The sequence below is a fragment of the Scyliorhinus torazame genome, chromosome 27 (assembly GCF_047496885.1).
Source record: "Scyliorhinus torazame isolate Kashiwa2021f chromosome 27, sScyTor2.1, whole genome shotgun sequence".
NCBI lineage: Eukaryota > Metazoa > Chordata > Chondrichthyes > Carcharhiniformes > Scyliorhinidae > Scyliorhinus > Scyliorhinus torazame.
The window spans coordinates 40,783,067-40,803,157 of record NC_092733.1 but is presented as its reverse complement, the minus strand read 5'-3'; the positions used below and the strand labels follow the sequence as shown (position 1 = coordinate 40,803,157).

At 46.5% G+C, this 20,091-nt stretch overlaps 1 protein-coding gene across 1 annotated transcript in view; it reads right to left on the bottom strand.

Moving 5' to 3' along the window:
• The window catches only part of LOC140403366 (zinc finger protein Gfi-1b-like), a 131,796-nt gene that overhangs the window by 91,408 nt on the left and 20,297 nt on the right, over positions 1-20,091 (bottom strand). The window contains exon 2 of the mRNA XM_072491274.1: positions 400-544. Coding sequence (XP_072347375.1) covers positions 400-508 — 109 coding nt within the window. The 5' untranslated portion in view covers positions 509-544. The remainder of the gene's footprint in view (positions 1-399; positions 545-20,091) is intronic.

Below are 20,091 nucleotides of genomic sequence, written 5' to 3'. Positions count from 1 at the left end.
CCAGACAATGTCCCCAGACAGAGCCCCCAGACAGTGCCCCCAGACACTGTCCCCAGACAGAGCCCCCAGACAGAGCCCCCAGACACTGTCCCCAGACAGAGCCCCCAGACAGAGCCCCCAGACACTGTCCCCAGACAGAGCCCCCAGACACTGTCCCCAGACAGAGCCCCCAGACACTGTCCCCAGACAGAGCCCCCAGACAGAGCCCCCAGACACTGTACCCAGACAGAGCCCCCAGACAGAGCCCCCAGACAGAGCCCCCAGACAGTGCCCCCAGACAGTGCCCCCAGACAGTGCCCCCAGACAGGGCACCCAGACAGTGCCCCCAGACAGTGCCCCCAGACAGGGCCCCCAGACAGAGCCCCCAGACAGGGCACCCAGACAGTGCAGCCTCCTTACCCTCACTGATATGAGGTCTCAATGTATGCTGGACATTCTCATCGTCACTGTAGTTCTGCTCCTGGTAACTGCTAACACGCTTGCATCTGACAAGGAAGGAACGAGGCATTCTGTGTGTCCCCGAGTTTCACTGCACCTCCACACTCTAAAATATCAAAGAATTGAGAGTTAAACTGAGCTGGCACTGCCCAATAGGAACAGCATATTGCAGGTATCAAACACCGAGCACCAAACACCAAACGCCAAACACCGAGCACCAAACGCCAAACACCGAGCACCAAACACCGAGCACCAAACATCAAACTTCAAACACCATACACCGAGCACGAAACACCGAGCACCAAACACCGAGCACCAAACAGTAAACACCATACAGCGAGTACCAAACATTGAGCACCAAACACCAAACACCGAGCACCAAACGCTGAGCACCAAACACTGAGCACCAAACATTGAGCACCAAACACCAAACACCAAGCACCAAACAACAAACAACAAAAACCGAGCACCAAACACCGAGCACCAAACAACAATCAACAAAAACCGAGCACCAAACACCGAGCACCAAACACGAAACACTGAGCACCAAACACTAAACACCAAACACCGAGCACCAAACACCAAACACCAAACACTGAGCACCAAACACCCAACACCAAACACCGAGCACCAAACACCGAGCACCAAACACCGAGCACCAAACACCGAGCATCAAACACCAAACACCCAACACCAAACACCGAGCACCAAACACCGAGCACCAAACACCGAGCACCAAACACCGAGCATCAAACACCAAACACCGAGCACCAAACACCGAGCACCAAACACCAAACACCGAGCACCAAACACCGAGCACCAAACACCAAACACCAAACACTGAGCACCAAACACCAAAAACTTAGCACCAAACACCAAACACTGAGCACCAAACACCGAGCATCAAACACCAAACACCGAGCACCAAACACCGAGCACCAAACACCGAGCACCAACACCAAACACTGAGCTCCAAACACCAAACACTGAGCACCAAACACCGAGCACCAAACACTGAGCACCAAACACCGAGCACCAAACACCAAGCACCAAACACCAAATACTGAGCACCAAATACCAAACATTGAGCACCAAACACCGAGCATCAAACACTTAGCACCAAACAGCAAACACCGAGCACCAAACACTGACCACCAAACACCAAACTCTGAGGACCAAACACCGAGCACCAAAAACCAAACATTGAGCACCAAACACCGAGCACCAAACACTGACCACCAAACACCAAACATTGAGCTCCAAACACCAAACACTGAGCACCAACCACCAAACACAAAACACAAAACACCGAGCACCAAACACTGAGCACCAAACACTGAGCACCAAACACCAAACACTGAGCACCAAACACCGAGCACCAAACATTGAGCACCAAACACCGAGCATCAAACACTGAGCACCAAACACTGAGCACCAAACACCAAACATTGAGCACCAAACACTGAGAACCAAACACTGAGCACCAAACACTGAGCACCAAACACCAAACACCGAGCACCAAACACCAAACATTGAGCACCAAACCCCAAACACTGAGAACCAAACACTGAGCACCAAACACTGAGCACCAAACACCAAACACCGAGCACCAAACACCAAACACCGAGCACCAAACCCCAAACACTGAGAACCAAACACCAAACACCGAGCACCAAACACCAAACACTGAGCACCAAACACCAAACAGCAAACACTGAGCACCAAACAACAAACACCAAACACCGAGCACCAAACACTGAGCACCAAACACCAAACACTGAACACCAAACACCAAACATGAAACACTGAGCACCAATCACTGAGCACCAAACACCAAACACTGAGCACCAAACACCGAGCATCAAACACCAAACATTGAGCACCAAACACCGAGCACCAAACACCAAACACTGAGCACCAAACACTGAGCACCAAACACCAAACACCGAGCACCAAACACTTAGCACCAAACACCGAGCACCAAACACCATCAACCCTGTTGTGTACAGAGACCCTGTTGTGTACAGAGACCCTGTTGCGTACAGAGATCCTGTTGCGTACAGAGATCCTGTTGCGTACAGAGATCCTGTTGTGTACAGAGACCCTGTTGTGTACAGAGACCCTGTTGTATACAGAGACCCTGTTGTGTACAGAGAGCCTGTTGTGTACAGAGATCCTGTTGTGTACAGAGATCCTGTTGTATACAGAGACCCTGTTGCGTACAGAGATCCTGTTGCGTACAGAGATCCTGTTGTGTACAGAGACTCTGTTGTGTACAGAGACCCTGTTGTGTAGAGAGACCCTGTTGTGTACAGAGATCCTGTTGTGTACAGAGACCCTGTTGTGTACAGAGATCCTGTTGTTAAAGAGACCCTGTTGTGTACAGAGATCCTGTTGTGTACAGAGATCCTGTTGTGTACAGAGAACCTGTTGTTACAGAGACCCGGTTGTGTACAGAGACCCTGTTGTGTACAGAGACCCTGTTGTGAACAGAGACCCTGTTGTGTACAGAGACACTGTTGTGTACAGAGACCCTGTTGTGTACAGAGATCCTGTTGTTACAGAGACCCTGTTGTGTACAGAGATCCTGTTGTGAACAGAGACCCTGTTGTGAACAGAGACCCTGTTGTGTACAGAGACCCTGTTGTGTACAGAGAACCTGTTGTTACAGAGACCCGGTTGTGTACAGAGACCCTGTTGTGTACAGAGAACCTGTTGTGTACAGAGAACCTGTTGTTACAGAGACCCGGTTGTGTACAGAGACCCTGTTGTGTACAGAGAACCTGTTGTTACAGAGACCCGGTTGTGTACAGAGACCCTGTTGTGTACAGAGAACCTGTTGTTACAGAGACCCGGTTGTGTACAGAGACCCTGTTGTGTACAGAGACCCTGTTGTGAACAGAGACCCTGTTGTGTACAGAGACACTGTTGTGTACAGAGACCCTGTTGTGTACAGAGATCCTGTTGTTACAGAGACCCTGTTGTGTACAGAGATCCTGTTGTGTACAGAGACCCTGTTGTGTACAGAGAACCTGTTGTGTACAGAGACCCTGTTGTGAACAGAGACCCTGTTGTGTACAGAGACACTGTTGTGTACAGAGAGCCTGTTGTGTACAGAGACCCTGTTGTGTACAGAGAGCCTGTTGTGTACAGAGATCCTGTTGTGTACAGAGACCCTGTTGTGTACAGAGACCCTGTTGTGTACAGAGACCCTGTTGTGAACAGAGACCCTGTTGTGAACAGAGACCCTGTTGTGTACAGAGACCCTGTTGTGTACAGAGAACCTGTTGTTACAGAGACCCTGTTGTGTACAGAGACCCTGTTGTGTACAGAGAGCCTGTTGTGTACAGAGATCCTGTTGTGTACAGAGACCCGGTTGTGTACAGAGACCCTGTTGTGTGCAGAGACCCTGTTGTGAACAGAGACCCTGTTGTGTACAGAGACACTGTTGTGTACAGAGACCCTGTTGTGTACAGAGAACCTGTTGTTACAGAGACCCGGTTGTGTACAGAGACCCTGTTGTGTACAGAGAACCTGTTGTGTACAGAGAACCTGTTGTTACAGAGACCCGGTTGTGTACAGAGACCCTGTTGTGTACAGAGACCCTGTTGTGAACAGAGACCCTGTTGTGTACAGAGACCCTGTTGTGAACAGAGAGCCTGTTGTGTACAGAGAGCCTGTTGTGAACAGAGACCCTGTTGTGTACAGAGACCCGGTTGTGTACAGAGAACCTGTTGTGTACAGAGAGCCTGTTGTGTACAGAGACCCTGTTGTGAACAGAGACCCTGTTGTGTACAGAGACCCTGTTGTGAACAGAGAGCCTGTTGTGTACAGAGAGCCTGTTGTGTACAGAGAGCCTGTTGTGTACAGAGAGCCTGTTGTGTACAGAGACCCTGTTGTGTACAGAGACACTGTTGTGTACAGAGACCCTGTTGTGTACAGAGAACCTGTTGTATACAGAGACCCTGTTGTGTACACAGATCCTGTTGTGTACAGAGAGCCTGTTGTGTACAGAGAGCCTGTTGTGTACAGAGGCCCTGTTGTGAACAGAGACCCTGTTGTGTACAGAGACCCTGTTGTGTACAGAGACCCTGTTGTGTACAGAGATCCTGTTGTATACAGAGACCCTGTTGTGTACAGAGAGCCTGTTGTGTACAGAGATCCTGTTGTGTACAGAGACACTGTTGTGTACAGAGACCCTGTTGTGTACAGAGACCCTGTTGTATACAGAGATCCTGTTGTATACAGAGACCCTGTTGTGTACAGAGAGCCTGTTGTGTGCAGAGATCCTGTTGTGTACAGAGACACTGTTGTGTACAGAGATCCTGTTGTATACAGAGATCCTGTTGTGTACAGAGACCCTGTTGTGTACAGAGACCCTGTTGTGTACAGAGATCCTGTTGTATACAGAGACCCTGTTGTGTACAGAGAGCCTGTTGTGTACAGAGAGCCTGTTGTGTACAGAGATCCTGTTGTGTACAGAGACACTGTTGTGTACAGAGACCCTGTTGCGTACAGAGATCCTGTTGTGTACAGTGATTCTGTTGTGTACAGAGACCCTGTTGCGTACAGAGATCCTGTTGTATACAGAGACCCTGTTGTGTACAGAGACCCTGTTGTGTACAGAGAGCCTGTTGTGTACAGAGAGCCTGTTGTGTACAAAGATCCTGTTGTGTACAGAGATCCTGTTGTGTACAGAGACACTGTTGTGTACAGAGACCCTGTTGTGTACAGAGACCCTGTTGCGTACAGAGATCCTGTTGTGTACAGAGATTCTGTTGTGTACAGAAACACTGTTGTGTACAGAGAGCCTGTTGTGTACAGAGAGCCTGTTGTGTACAGAGACCCTGTTGCGTACAGAGATCCTGTTGTGTACAGAGACCCTGTTGTGTACAGAGAGCCTGTTGTGTACAGAGATCCTGTTGTGTACAGAGATTCTGTTGTGTACAGAGACACTGTTGTGTACAGAGACCCTGTTGTGTAGAAAGACCCTGTTGTGTACAGAGACCCTGTTGTGTACAGAGAGCCTGTTGTGTACAGAGAGCCTGTTGTGAACAGGGACCCTGTTGTGTACAGAGAGCCTGTTGTGTACAGAGACCCGGTTGTGTACAGAGACCTTGTTGTGTGCAGAGAACCTGTTGTGTACAAAGAGCCTGTTGTGTACAGAGACCCGGTTGTGTACAGAGACCTTGTTGTGTGCAGAGAACCTGTTGTGTACAGAGACCCGGTTGTGTACAGAGACCCTGTTGTGTACAGAGAGCCTGTTGTGTACAGAGACCCTGTTGTGTACAGAGACCCTGTTGTGTACAGAGACCCTGTTGCGTACAGAGATCCTGTTGCGTACAGAGATTCTGTTGTGTACAGAGACCCTGTTGCGTACAGAGATCCTGTTGTATACAGAGACCCTGTTGTGTACAGAGAGCCTGTTGTGTACAGAGAGCCTGTTGTGTACAGAGATCCTGTTGTGTACAGAGATCCTGTTGTGTACAGAGACACTGTTGTGTACAGAGACCCTGTTGCGTACAGAGATCCTGTTGCGTACAGAGATTCTGTTGTGTACAGAGACCCTGTTGCGTACAGAGATCCTGTTGTATACAGAGACCCTGTTGTGTACAGAGAGCCTGTTGTGTACAGAGATCCTGTTGTGTACAGAGACACTGTTGTGTACAGAGACCCTGTTGCGTACAGAGATCCTGTTGTGTACAGTGATTCTGTTGTGTACAGAGACCCTGTTGCGTACAGAGATCCTGTTGTATACAGAGACCCTGTTGTGTACAGAGAGCCTGTTGTGTACAGAGAGCCTGTTGTGTACAAAGATCCTGTTGTGTACAGAGATCCTGTTGTGTACAGAGACACTGTTGTGTACAGAGACCCTGTTGTGTACAGAGACCCTGTTGCGTACAGAGATCCTGTTGTGTACAGAGATTCTGTTGTGTACAGAAACACTGTTGTGTACAGAGAGCCTGTTGTGTACAGAGAGCCTGTTGTGTACAGAGACCCTGTTGCGTACAGAGATCCTGTTGTGTACAGAGACCCTGTTGTGTACAGAGAGCCTGTTGTGTACAGAGATCCTGTTGTGTACAGAGATTCTGTTGTGTAGAAAGACCCTGTTGTGTACAGAGAGCCTGTTGTGTACAGAGAGCCTGTTGTGAACAGGGACCCTGTTGTGTACAGAGACCCTGTTGTGTACAGAGACCCTGTTGTGTACAGAGACCCTGTTGTGTACAGAGACCCTGTTGTGTACAGAGAACCTGTTGTTACAGAGACCCTGTTGTTACAGAGACCCTGTTGTGTACAGAGAGCCTGTTGTGTACAGAGACCCGGTTGTGTACAGAGACCGTGTTGTGTGCAGAGAACCTGTTGTGTACAGAAACCCGGTTGTGTACAGAGACCCGGTTGTGTACAGAGAGCCTGTTGTGTACAGAGACCCTGTTGTGTACAGAGACCCTGTTGTGTACAGAGACCCTGTTGTGTACAGAGAACCTGTTGTTACAGAGACCCTGTTGTGTACAGAGACCCTGTTGTGTACAGAGAGCCTGTTGTGTACAGAGACCCTGTTGTGTACAGAGATCCTGTTGTGTACAGAGATCCTGTTGTGTACAGAGACGCTGTTGTGTACAGAGACCTTGTTGTGTACAGAGACCTTGTTGTGTGCAGAGAACCTGTTGTGTACAGAGACCCGGTTGTGTACAGAGACCCTGTTGTGTACAGAGAGCCTGTTGTGTGCAGAGAACATGTTGTGTACAGAGACCCGGTTGTGTACAGAGACCCTGTTGTGTACAGAGACCCTGTTGTGTACAGAGAGCCTGTTGTGTACAGAGACCCTGTTGTGTACAGAGACCTTGTTGTGTGCAGAGAACCTGTTGTGTACAGAGACCCGGTTGTGTACAGAGACCCTGTTGTGTACAGAGAGCCTGTTGTGTACAGAGACCCTGTTGTGTACAGAGACCCTGTTGTGTACAGAGAACCTGTTGTTACAGAGACCCTGTTGTGTACAGAGACCCTGTTGTGTACAGAGAACCTGTTGTGTACAGAGATCCTGTTGTGTACAGAGACCCTGTTGTGTGCAGAGACCCTGTTGTGTGCAGAGAGCCTGTTGTGTGCAGAGACCCTGTTGTGTACAGAGAGCCTGTTGTGTACAGAGAGCCTGTTGTGTACAGAGACTCTGTTGTGTACAGAGACCCTGTTGTGTACAGAGACCCTGTTGTGTACAGAGAACCTGTTGTGTACAGAGACTCTGTTGTGTACAGAGACCCTGTTGTGTACAGAGACCCTGTTGTGAACAGAGAGCCTGTTGTGTACAGAGACCCTGTTGTGAACAGAGAGCCTGTTGTGTACAGAGACCCTGTTGTGAACAGAGAGCCTGTTGTGTACAGAGACCCTGTTGTGTACAGAGACCCTGTTGTGTACAGAGACCCTGTTGTGAACAGAGAGCCTGTTGTGTACAGAGACCCTGTTGTGTACAGAGACCCTGCTGTGTACAGAGACCCTGTTGTGTACAGAGACCCTGTTGTGTACAGAGACCCTGTTGTGTACAGAGACCCTGTTGTGTACAGAGAACCTGTTGTGTACAGAGATCCTATTGTGTACAGAGAGCCTGTTGTGTACAGAGACCCTGTTGTGTACAGAGATCCTGTTGTGCACAGAGACCCGGTTGTGTACAGAGAGCCTGTTGTGTACAGAGACCCTGTTGTGTACAGAGACTCTGTTGTGTACAGAGACCCTGTTGTACGATAGACATTAAACTTTTCGATAGACATTAAACTTTTCGATAGACATTAAACTTTTCGATAGACATTAAACTGTACGATAGACATTAAACTGTACAATAGACATTAAACTGTAGGATAGACATTAACCTGTAGGAAAGACATTAAACTGTACGATAGACATTAAACTTTTCGATAGACATTAAACTTTTCGATAGACATTAAACTGTACGATAGACATTAAACTGTACGATAGACATTAAACTTTTCGATAGACATTAAACTTTTCGATTGACATTAAACTTTTCGATAGACATTAACCTGTAGGAAAGACATTAAACTGTACGATAGACATTAAACTGTACGATAGACATTAACCTGTAGGAAAGACATTAAACTGTACGATAGACATTAAACTTTTCGATAGACATTAAACTTTTCGATAGACATTAAACTTTTCGATAGACATTAACCTGTAGGATAGACATTAAACTTTTCGATAGACATTAAACTTTTCGATAGACATTAAACTGTACGATAGACATTAAACTGTAGGATAGACATTAACCTGTAGGAAAGACATTAAACTGTACGATAGACATTAAACTGTACGATAGACATTAAACTTTTCGATAGACATTAAACTTTTCGATAGACATTAACCTGTAGGATAGACATTAAACTGTACGATAGACATTAAACTGTACGATAGACATTAAACTTTTCGATAGACATTAAACTGTACGATAGACATTAAACTTTTCGATAGACATTAAACTGTACGATAGACATTAAACTGTACGATAGACATTAAACTGTACGATAGACATTAAACTGTACGATAGACATTAAACTGTACGATAGACATTAAACTGTACGATAGACATTAAACTTTTCGATAGACATTAAACTTTTCGATAGACATTAAACTTTTCGATAGACATTAACCTGTAGGATAGACATTAAACTTTTCGATAGACATTAAACTTTTCGATAGACATTAAACTGTACGATAGACATTAAACTGTAGGATAGACATTAACCTGTAGGAAAGACATTAAACTGTACGATAGACATTAAACTGTACGATAGACATTAAACTTTTCGATAGACATTAAACTTTTCGATAGACATTAACCTGTAGGATAGACATTAAACTGTACGATAGACATTAAACTGTACGATAGACATTAAACTTTTCGATAGACATTAAACTGTACGATAGACATTAAACTTTTCGATAGACATTAAACTGTACGATAGACATTAAACTGTACGATAGACATTAAACTGTACGATAGACATTAAACTGTACGATAGACATTAAACTGTACGATAGACATTAAACTGTACGATAGACGTTAAACTGTAGGATAGACATTAAACTGTACGATAGACATGAAACGTTTCGATAGACATTAAACTGTACGATAGACGTTAAACTGTAGGATAGACATTAAACTGTACGATAGACATGAAACGTTTCGATAGACATTAAACTGTACAATAGACATTAAACTGTACGATAGACATTAAACAGTACGATAGACATTAAACTGTACGATAGACGTTAAACTGTACGATAGACGTTAAACTGTAGGATAGACATTAAACTGTACGATAGACATTAAACTGTACGATAGACATTAAACTGTACGATAGACGTTAAACTGTAGGATAGACATTAAACTGTACGATAGACATGAAACGTTTCGATAGACATTAAACTGTACGATAGACATTAAACAGTACGATAGACATTAAACTGTACGATAGACATTAAACAGTACGATAGACATTAAACTGTACGATAGACGTTAAACTGTACGATAGACGTTAAACTGTAGGATAGACATTAAACTGTACGATAGACATGAAACGTTTCGATAGACATTAAACTTTTCGATAGACATTAAACTGTAGGATAGACATTAAACTGTACGATAGACATTAAACGTTTTGATAGACATTAAACTGTACGATAGACATTAAACAGTACGATAGACATTAAACAGTACGATAGACATTAAACTGTACGATAGACGTTAAGCTGTACGATAGACGTTAAACTGTAGGATAGACATTAAACTGTACGATAGACATTAAACGTTTTGATAGACATTAAACTGTACGATAGACATTAAACAGTACGATAGACATTAAACTGTACGATCAACATTAAACTGTACGATAGACATTAAACTTTTCGATAGACATTAAACTGTACAATAGACATTAAACTGTACGATAGACATTAAACTGTACGATAGACATTAAATTGTATGATAGACATTAAACTTTTCGATAGACATTAAACTTTTCGATAGACATGAAACAGCAACATCACAAGGGGGCAGCAGACACCTCGTGGGAAAAGGCTCTGGCAAGTTATTGAACACAAGAAAACAGCTTTTGATGCAAAGTGTTATAATTTAAACTGACCCTGTTGTGTACAGAGACCCTGCTGTGTACAGAGACCCTGCTGTGTACAGAGACCCTGTTGTGTACAGAGACCCTGTTGTGTACAGAGACCCTGTTGTGTACAGAGACCCTGTTGTGTACAGAGATCCTGTTGTGTACAGAGACCCTGTTGTGTACAGAGACCCTGTTGTGTACAGAGATCCTGTTGTGTACAGAGACCCTGTTGTGTACAGAGAGCCTGTTGTGTACAGAGACCCTGTTGTGTACAGAGACCCTGTTGTGTACAGAGAGCCTGTTGTGTACAGAGAGCCTGTTGTGTACAGAGAGCCTGTTGTGTACAGAGACCCTGTTGTGTGCAGAGACCCTGTTGTGTGCAGAGACCCTGTTGTATACAGAGACCCTGTTGTGAACAGAGACCCTGTTGTGTACAGAGACCCTGTTGTGTACAGAGACCCGGTTGTGTACAGAGAGCCTGTTGTGTACAGAGACCCTGTTGTGAACAGAGACCCTGTTGTGTACAGAGACCCTGTTGTGTACAGAGACCCTGTTGTGTACAGAGACCCTATTGTGTACAGAGACCCTGTTGTGTACAGAGACCCTGTTGTGTACAGAGACCCTGTTGTGTACAGAGACCCTGTTGTGTACAGAGAGCCTGTTGTGTACAGAGACCCTGTTGTGAACAGAGACCCTGTTGTGTACAGAGGGCCTGTTGTGTATAGAGACCCTGTTGTGTATAGGGACCCTGTTGTGAACAGAGAGACTGTTGTGTACAGAGACCCTGTTGTGTACAGAGACCCTGTTGTGTACAGAGACCCTGTTGTGAACAGAGAGCCTGTTGTGTACAGAGAGCCTGTTGTGTACAGAGACCCTGTTGTGTACAGAGACCCTGTTGTGAACAGAGACCCTGTTGTGTACAGAGGGCCTGTTGTGTACAGAGACCCTGTTGTGTACAGAGACCCTGTTGTGTACAGAGACCCTGTTGTGTACAGAGAACCTGTTGTGTACAGAGAGCCTGTTGTGTACAGAGACCCTGTTGTGTACAGAGACCCTGTTGTGTACAGAGACCCTGTTGTGTACAGAGAGCCTGTTGTGTACAGAGAGCCTGTTGTGAACAGAGACCCTGTTGTGAACAGAGAGCCTGTTGTGTACAGAGACCCTGTTGTGTACAGAGAGTCTGTTGTGTGCAGAGAGCCTGTTGTGAACAGAGAGCCTGTTGTGTACAGAGACCCTGTTGTGTACAGAGACCCTGTTGTGTACAGAGAGCCTGTTGTGTGCAGAGACCCTGTTGTGTACAGAGAGCCTGTTGTGTACAGAGACCCTGTTGTGTACAGAGACCCTGTTGTGTACAGAGAGCCTGTTGTGTACAGAGAGCCTGTTGTGTACAGAGACCCTGTTGTGTACAGAGAGCCTGTTGTGTACAGAGACCCTGTTGTGTACAGAGACCCTGTTGTGTACAGAGACCCTGTTGTGTACAGAGACCCTGTTGTGTACAGGGACCCTGTTGTGTACAGAGAACCTGTTGTGTACAGAGACCCTGTTGTGTACAGAGACCCTGTTTTGTACAGAGATCCTGTTGTGTACAGAGACTCTGTTGTGTACAGAGACCCTGTTGTGTGCAGAGACCCTGTTGTGTGCAGAGACCCTGTTGTGTACAGAGACTCTGTTGTGAACAGAGACCCTGTTGTGAACAGAGACCCTGTTGTGTACAGAGACCTAGTTGTGTACAGAGATCCTGTTGTGTGCAGAGACCCTGTTGTGTACAGAGACCCTGTTGTGAACAGAGACCCTGTTGTGTACAGAGAGTCTGTTGTGTACAGAGACCCTGTTGTGTACAGAGACCCTGTTGTGTACAGAGACCCTGTTGTGAACAGAGACCCTGTTGTGTACAGAGACCCTGTTGTGTACAGAGACCCTGTTGTTTACAGAGACCCTGTTGTGTACAGAGACCCTGTTGTGTACAGAGACCCTGTTGTGTACAGAGACTCTGTTGTGTACAGAGATCCTGTTGTGTACAGAGAGCCTGTTGTGTACAGAGACCCTGTTGTGTGCAGAGAGCCTGTTGTGTACAGAGACCCTGTTGTGAACAGAGAGCCTGTTGTGTACAGATAGTCTGTTGTGTACAGAGACCCTGTTGTGTACAGAGACCCTGTTGTGAACAGAGACCCTGTAGTGTACAGAGAGCCTGTTGTGTACAGAGACCCTGTTGTGTACAGAGAGCCTGTTGTGTACAGAGGGCCTGTTGTGTACAGAGACCCTGTTGTGTGCAGAGAGCCTGTTGTGTACAGAGAGCCTGTTGTGAACAGAGACCCTGTTGTGTACAGAGAGCCTGTTGTGTGCAGAGAGTCTGTTGTGTACAGAGAGCCTGTTGTGTACAGAGAGCCTGTTGTGTACAGAGACCCTGTTGTGAACAGAGAGCCTGTTGTGTACAGAGACCCTGTTGTGTACAGAGAGCCTGTTGTGTACAGAGACCCTGTTGTGTACAGAGACCCTGTTGTGTACAGAGACCCTGTTGTGAACAGAGACCCTGTTGTGTACAGAGACCCTGTTGTGTACAGAGAGCCTGTTGTGTACAGAGACCCTGTTGTGTACAGAGACCCTGTTGTGTACAGAGAGCCTGTTGTGTACAGAGACCCTGTTGTGTGTGTGAGTATCCTATTTCTGAACCTGTGACAGTCACTTACGAGAATAAGTCTGCGGATCATCAGTTTGTAGTGACTACTGGATTGGACGGTAACTTGTTGGCCCGAGATTTACTGTGTATCTTCCAGCTACAGCGAGAGTGCGGAGATGAGGGGGTAACGGTTACATCATGGAGGATGAGACAACAGTGCTATATTTCTATCACCCCCCAGTGGTGGACGTTAGATGTTGAACAGTCACTGCATCACGTTACCCTGGCCTATGACAGAACTGGACGAAACAGGGAGTTGGAGGACAAATACCGGCCGTTACTTGAGACCGAATGGCCAGTCAAGGTTACAGCCACAGTCACGGGAAAAGAAGGTACAGCCGATTTTGTTACAATATCATCACATTTATGGCCACAGTCAGCTTCGGTAAGCCCTCATATTACACGTCAGGTCCATGACCAGTACCATGTCAGGGATATGGGGCGAATGGTCAGGAGAGCAGTGGATCATTCAGATCCAACAGACTACGCACTTCAAGTCACGCCCGACGGCACTGCCATAAAATATTTTGAGGTCCCTGAAACGATTAACACTCGACTGCAGCATCACAGGGGACATGATGTGTTGGAATATGTCAATCCACAGGTCTGGGCGGAATACCCATCACAAGTGGGAAAGACAAATGTTATACCTATTAAGGTGATGATTAAGGATCATGTAAAGCTACCTTCCATTCGACAATACCCCCTGAAATCTCAAGCTGCTCCATCAATAGATAAATTAATTCAAGAGCTGTTGAAACAGGGTATTTTGGTCCCTTGCCAATCAGAATGTAACACCCCCATACTTGCTGTGCCTAAACCAGCCAAACCAGACCAGTACTGATTAGTACAGGATTTACGTTCAATCAATGCCATCGCACAGCCGTTACATACTCTCGTCCCTAACCCTGCCCACATACTGGCTCAAATTCCAGCTCAAGCCCGGGTCTTCGCCGTAATTGACCTTAAGCACGCCTTCTTTCCCCTCCCACTTGCAACTGAAAGTCAATATTTGTTTGCCTTCACTTACAATGGGCAGCAGTATACCTGGACCCGACTGCCACAGGGGTTCGTCAACTCACCTACACTCTTCTCCAGATGTCTGCAGACCCAACTCCAGGCCTTGACATTGGAGCATGGTTCCACTCTGGTGCAGTATGTAGATGACATATTGGTGGCAAGTCCTGACGAGCCCAGTAATAGGGATGATGTGATCCAATTATTAAACCACCTATCCTCGTTGGGTTATGTTGTCTCACAAGCAAAGGTCTTGGTGGCTCAGAGAAAGGTTAAGTTCTTAGGAGTTTTACTTACAGCCACAGAAAGAAGTCTCGAACCCAGTAGGATTGAACCAATATGCCAATTCCCCGCCCCTACAATAGCCAAGGAGGTTCGTCATTGGCTGGGTATGGTGAATTATTGTCGGCAGTGGATACCAAACATCGCTGTCTATACAAAGCTGCTGACGCCTTACACTAGTAAAGAGGGGAACTTTACTCTCACCACCGAGGCACTCGAGGCCTTCCGTTGCCTGAAGCAGGCCTTGTTACAAGCGCCGGCCCTCGGGAGGCCCTTGTACGACCGACCATTCCAGATATACTGTACTGTTCTGGAAGGATGTTCAACAGCGGTACTCGCCCCGCAACATGGGGACAAGCACCGGCCCGTAGCATATTACTCTTCCAAACTCGACCCAGTGGCGTTGGGCCACCCTGTTTGCACCCAGATCTTGGCAGCGATATACAATAGTTTGCAGGCTGCTGCCAACATCACTCTCCAACAGGATATTACGGTGTATAGCTCCCACTCGATAATCGCACTATTGGGGCAACTGCAGACTCAGCATCTTACCGCAGCTCGTCAGAATAGGTATGAGATATACCTTTTGAACAATCCACGTCTGACATTTAAATACTGTACCACTATCAATCCAGCCTGTTTTCTTAGCGGTCCCCCTGTCCATGAGGATGCGCCTGGTCACGACTGTTTAGCCTTGATTCAGGAAACTACAACAATAAGGGACGATCTGAGTGATATTCCGTTAGAACAACCTGCCATGATTATGTATGTTGATGGCAGTGCATTAGTAAGCCCCACTGGCCGGAGATTGTCCGGTTAAGCAATCATAGATCAGGATGGTCTGATTCTAGAAGCGGCAGCTTTCCAGACCCCTTACTCAGCACAACAAGCCGAACTTTTTGCCCTCACCCGTGCATGTATACTTGGGGGAGATCGCCGGGTAAATATCTACACTGACTCCCGATATGCTTTCGGGGTAGTTCATGACTTCGGACAACTTATAGAAAATACAGCACAGAACAGGCCCTTCGGCCCACGATGTTGTGCCGAACCTTTGTCCTAGATTAATCATAGATTATCATTGAATTTACAGTGCAGAAGGAGGCCATTCGGCCCTTTGAGTCTGCACCAGCTCTTGGAAAGAGCACCCTACCCAAACTCAACACCTCCACCCAACACCAGGGGCAATTTGGACATTAAGGGCAATTTATCAGTGGCCAATTCACCTAACCCGCACATCTTTGGACTGTGGGAGGAAACCGGAGCACCCGGAGGACACCCACGCAGACACGGGGAGGACGTGCAGACTCCGCACAGACAATGACCCAAGCTGGAATCGAACCTGGGACCATGGATCTGTGAAGCAATTGTGCTATCCACAATGCTACCGTGCTGCCCTTAAGAACAAATAAATCTACACTATATCATTTTCCCGTAATCCATGTACCTATCCAACAGCTGCTTGAAGGTCCCTAATGTTTCCGACTCAACTACTTCCACAGGCAGTGCATTCCATGCCCCCACTACTCTCTGGGTAAAGAACCTACCTCTGATATCCCTCCTATATCTTCCACCTTTCACCTTAAATTTATGTCCCCTTGTAATGGTGTGTTCCACCTGGGGAAAAAGTCTCTGACTGTCTACTCTATCTATTCCCCTGATCATCTTATAAACCTCTATCAAGTCGCCCCTCATCCTTCTCCGCTCTAATGAGAAAAGGCCTAGCACCCTCAACCTTTCCTCGTAAGACCTACTCTCCATTCCAGGCAACATCCTGGTAAATCTCCTTTGCACCTTTTCCAGAGCTTCCACATCCTTCCGAAAATGAGGCGACCAGAACTGTACACAGTACTCCAAATGTGGCCTTACCAAAGTTTTGTACAGCTGCATCATCACCTCACAGCTCTTAAATTCAATCCCTCTGTTAATGAACGCGAGCACACCATAGGCCTTCTTCACAGCTCTATCCACTTGAGTGGCAACTTTCAAAGATGTATGAACATAGACCCCAAGATCTCTCTGCTCCTCCACAATGCCAAGAACTCTACCGTTAACCCTGTATTCCGCATTCATATTTGTCCTTCCAAAATGGACAACCTCACACTTTTCAGGGTTAAACTCCATCTGCCACTTCTCAGCCCAGCTCTGCATCCTATCTATGTCTCTTTGCAGCCGACAACAGCCCTCCTTACTATCCACAACTCCACCAATCTTCGTATCGTCTGCAAATTTACTGACCCACCCTTCAACTCCCTCATCCAAGTCATTAATGAAAATCACAAACAGCAGAGGACCCAGAACTGATCCCTGCGGTACACCACTGGTAACGGGGATCCAGGCTGAATATTTGCCATCCACCACCACTCTCTGACTTCTATCGGTTAGCCAGTTCGTTATCCAACTGGCCAAATTTCCCACTATCCCATGCCTCCTTACTTTGTGCAGAAGCCTACCATGGGGAACTTTATCAAATGCCTTACTAAAATCCATGTACACTACATCCACTGCTTTACCTTCATCCACATGCTTGGTCACCTCCTCAAAGAATTCAATAAGATTTGTAAGGCAAGACCTACCCCTCACAAATCCGTGCTGACTATCCCGAATCAAGCAGTGTCTTTCCAGATGCTCAGAAATCCTATCCTTCAGTACCCTTTCCATTACTTTGCCTACCACCAAAGTAAGACTAACTGGCCTGTAATTCCCAGGGTTATCCCTAGTTCCTTTTTTGAACAGGGGCACGACATTCGCCACTCTCCAATCCCCTGGTACCACCCCTGTTGACAGTGAGGACGAAAAGATCATTGCCAACGGCTCTGCAATTTCATCTCTTGCTTCCCATAGAATCCTTGGATATATCCCGTCAGGCCTGGGGGACTTGTCTATCCTCAAGTTTTTCAAAATGCCCAACACATCTTCCTTCCTAACAAGTATTTCCTCAAGCTTACCAATCTGTTTCACACTGTCCTCTCCAACAATATCGCCACTCTCATTTGTAAATACAGAAGAAAAGTACTCGTTCAAGACCTCTCCTATCTCTTCAGACTCAATACACAATCTCCCGCTACTGTCCTTGATCGGACCTACCCTCGCTCTAGTCATTCTCATATTTCTCACATATGTGTAAAAGGCCTTGGGGTTTTCCTTGATCCTACCCGCCAAAGATTGTTCATGCCCTCTCTTAGCTCTCCTAATCCCTTTCTTCAGTTCCCTCCTGGCTATCTTGTATCCCTCCAATGCCCTGTCTGAACCTTGTTTCTTCAGCCTTACATCAGTCACCTTTTTTCTCTTAACAAGACATTCAGCCTCTCTTGTCAACCATGGTTCCCTCACTCGACCATCTCTTCCCTGCCTGACAGGGACATACATATCAAGGACACGTAGCACCTGTTCCTTGAACAAGTTCCACATTTCACTTGTGTCCTTCCCTGCCAGCCTATGTTCCCAACTTATGCACTTCAATTCTTGTCTGACAACATCGTATTTACCCTTCCCCCAATTGTAAACCTTGCCCTGTTGCACGTACCTATCCCTCTCCATTACTAAAGTGAAAGTCACAGAATTGTGGTCACTATCTCCAAAATGCTCCCCCACTAACAAATCTATCACTTGCCCTGGTTCATTACCAAGTACTAAATCCAATATTGCCCCTCCTCTGGTCGGACAATCTACATACTGTGTTAGAAAAGCTTCCTGGACACACTGCACAAACACCACCCCATCCAAACTATTTGATCTAAAGAGTTTCCACTCAATATTTGGGAAGTTAAAGTCGCCCATGACTACTACCCTATGACTTCTGCACCTTTCCAAAATCTGTTTCCCAATCTGTTCCTCCACATCTCTGCTACTATTGGGGGGCCTATAGAAAACTCCTAACAAGGTGACTGCTCCTTTCCTATTTCTGACTTCAACCCATACTACCTCAATAGGGTGATACTCCTCGAACTGCCTTTCTGCAGCTGTTATACTATCTCTAATTAATAATGCCACTCCCCCCCACCTCTTTTACCACCCTCCCTAATCTTATTGAAACATCTATAACCAGGGACCTCCAACAACCATTTCTGCCCCTCTTCTATCCAAGTTTCCGTGATGGCCACCACATCGTAGTCCCAAGTACCGATCCATGCCTTAAGTTCACCCACCTTATTCCTGATGCTTCTTGCGTTGAAGTATACACACTTCAACCCATCTCCGTGCCTGCAAATACTCTCCTTTGTCAGTGTTCCCTTCCCCACTGCCTCATTACATGCTTTGGCGTCCTGAATATCGGCTACCTTAGTTGCTGGACTACAAATCCGGTTCCCATTCCCCTGCCAAATTAGTTTAAACCCTCCCGAAGAGTACTAGCAAACCTCCCTCCCAGGATATTGGTGCCCCTCTGGTTCAGATGCAACCCGTCCTGCTTGTACAGGTCCCACCTTCCCCAGAATGCGCTCCAATTATCCAAATACCTGAAGCCCTCCCTCCTACACCATTCCTGCAGCCACGTGTTCAACTGCACTCTCTCCCTATTCCTAGCCTCGCTATCACGTGGCACCGGCAACAAACCAGAGATGACAACTCTGTCTGTCCTGGCTTTCAACTTCCAGCCTAACTCCCTAAACTTGTTTATTACCTCTAGAAGAATAGGGGATTCCTTACCTCGGCAGGCACAGAAATATCCAACCGGGGTTTAGTTAATGACTTACTGCAGGCCCTCCTTATGCCAGCGCAGATTTCCGTTATTAAATGCGCTGCCCACACGAATGGTACAACCCCAGTTGACGTTGGTAATGAACGAGCAGATTGTGCAGCGCGAACAGCCGCGCAAATTCAGCAAGTGATGGTGCCTAAGATGTTAAGTCAGACTAAACGATCTACTATAAATATGTCTGCTTCTGACAAGTCAATGCCAACCATCCAAGACGTCATAAGGTTACAGGAGGACGCTCCTGAGAGTGATAAACAAATGTGGAAACGGTTAGGTTGTACATATGATTCTGTTTATTCTTTATGGACCACGCCTGCACATCAGACTTGTATGTCTGATGTGCTGGCTTTATGGGTCATTGAATGTGTACACTTTGCAACTCATTGTGGGGCTCGAGGGACTAGTGATTTGTTGCTGGACACTTGGTGGCACCCTAAAATGCAGGGGTTGGCCCAAAGTATCAGTAATCGGTGTTTGATTTGTTAGCAATATAACACCGGAAAAGGTATCCCTTGTGGGAAGGGGCAAATCCCGTTGCCCAGTGGTCCCTTTGAGACGCTCCAAATGGATTACATTGAGTTGGAAAGGTGTCAATGTTACAAATATGTTTTGGTCATTGTGGATGTGTTCAGCAGATGGGTCGAGGCGTATCCGACTACCGATAATAAAGCTGCTACTGTGGTTAAAGTCTTGATGAGGGAAATCATTCCCCGGTACGGTATACCAGCTCAGTTAAGTTCTGATAATGGGCCTCATTTTATTGGACAAATTAACAAGGAGTTTTGCTCCCAGTTGGGCATACGCCAGCAGTTACACTGTGCTTACAGACCGCAGGCGGCCGGGTTGGTTGAGAGACA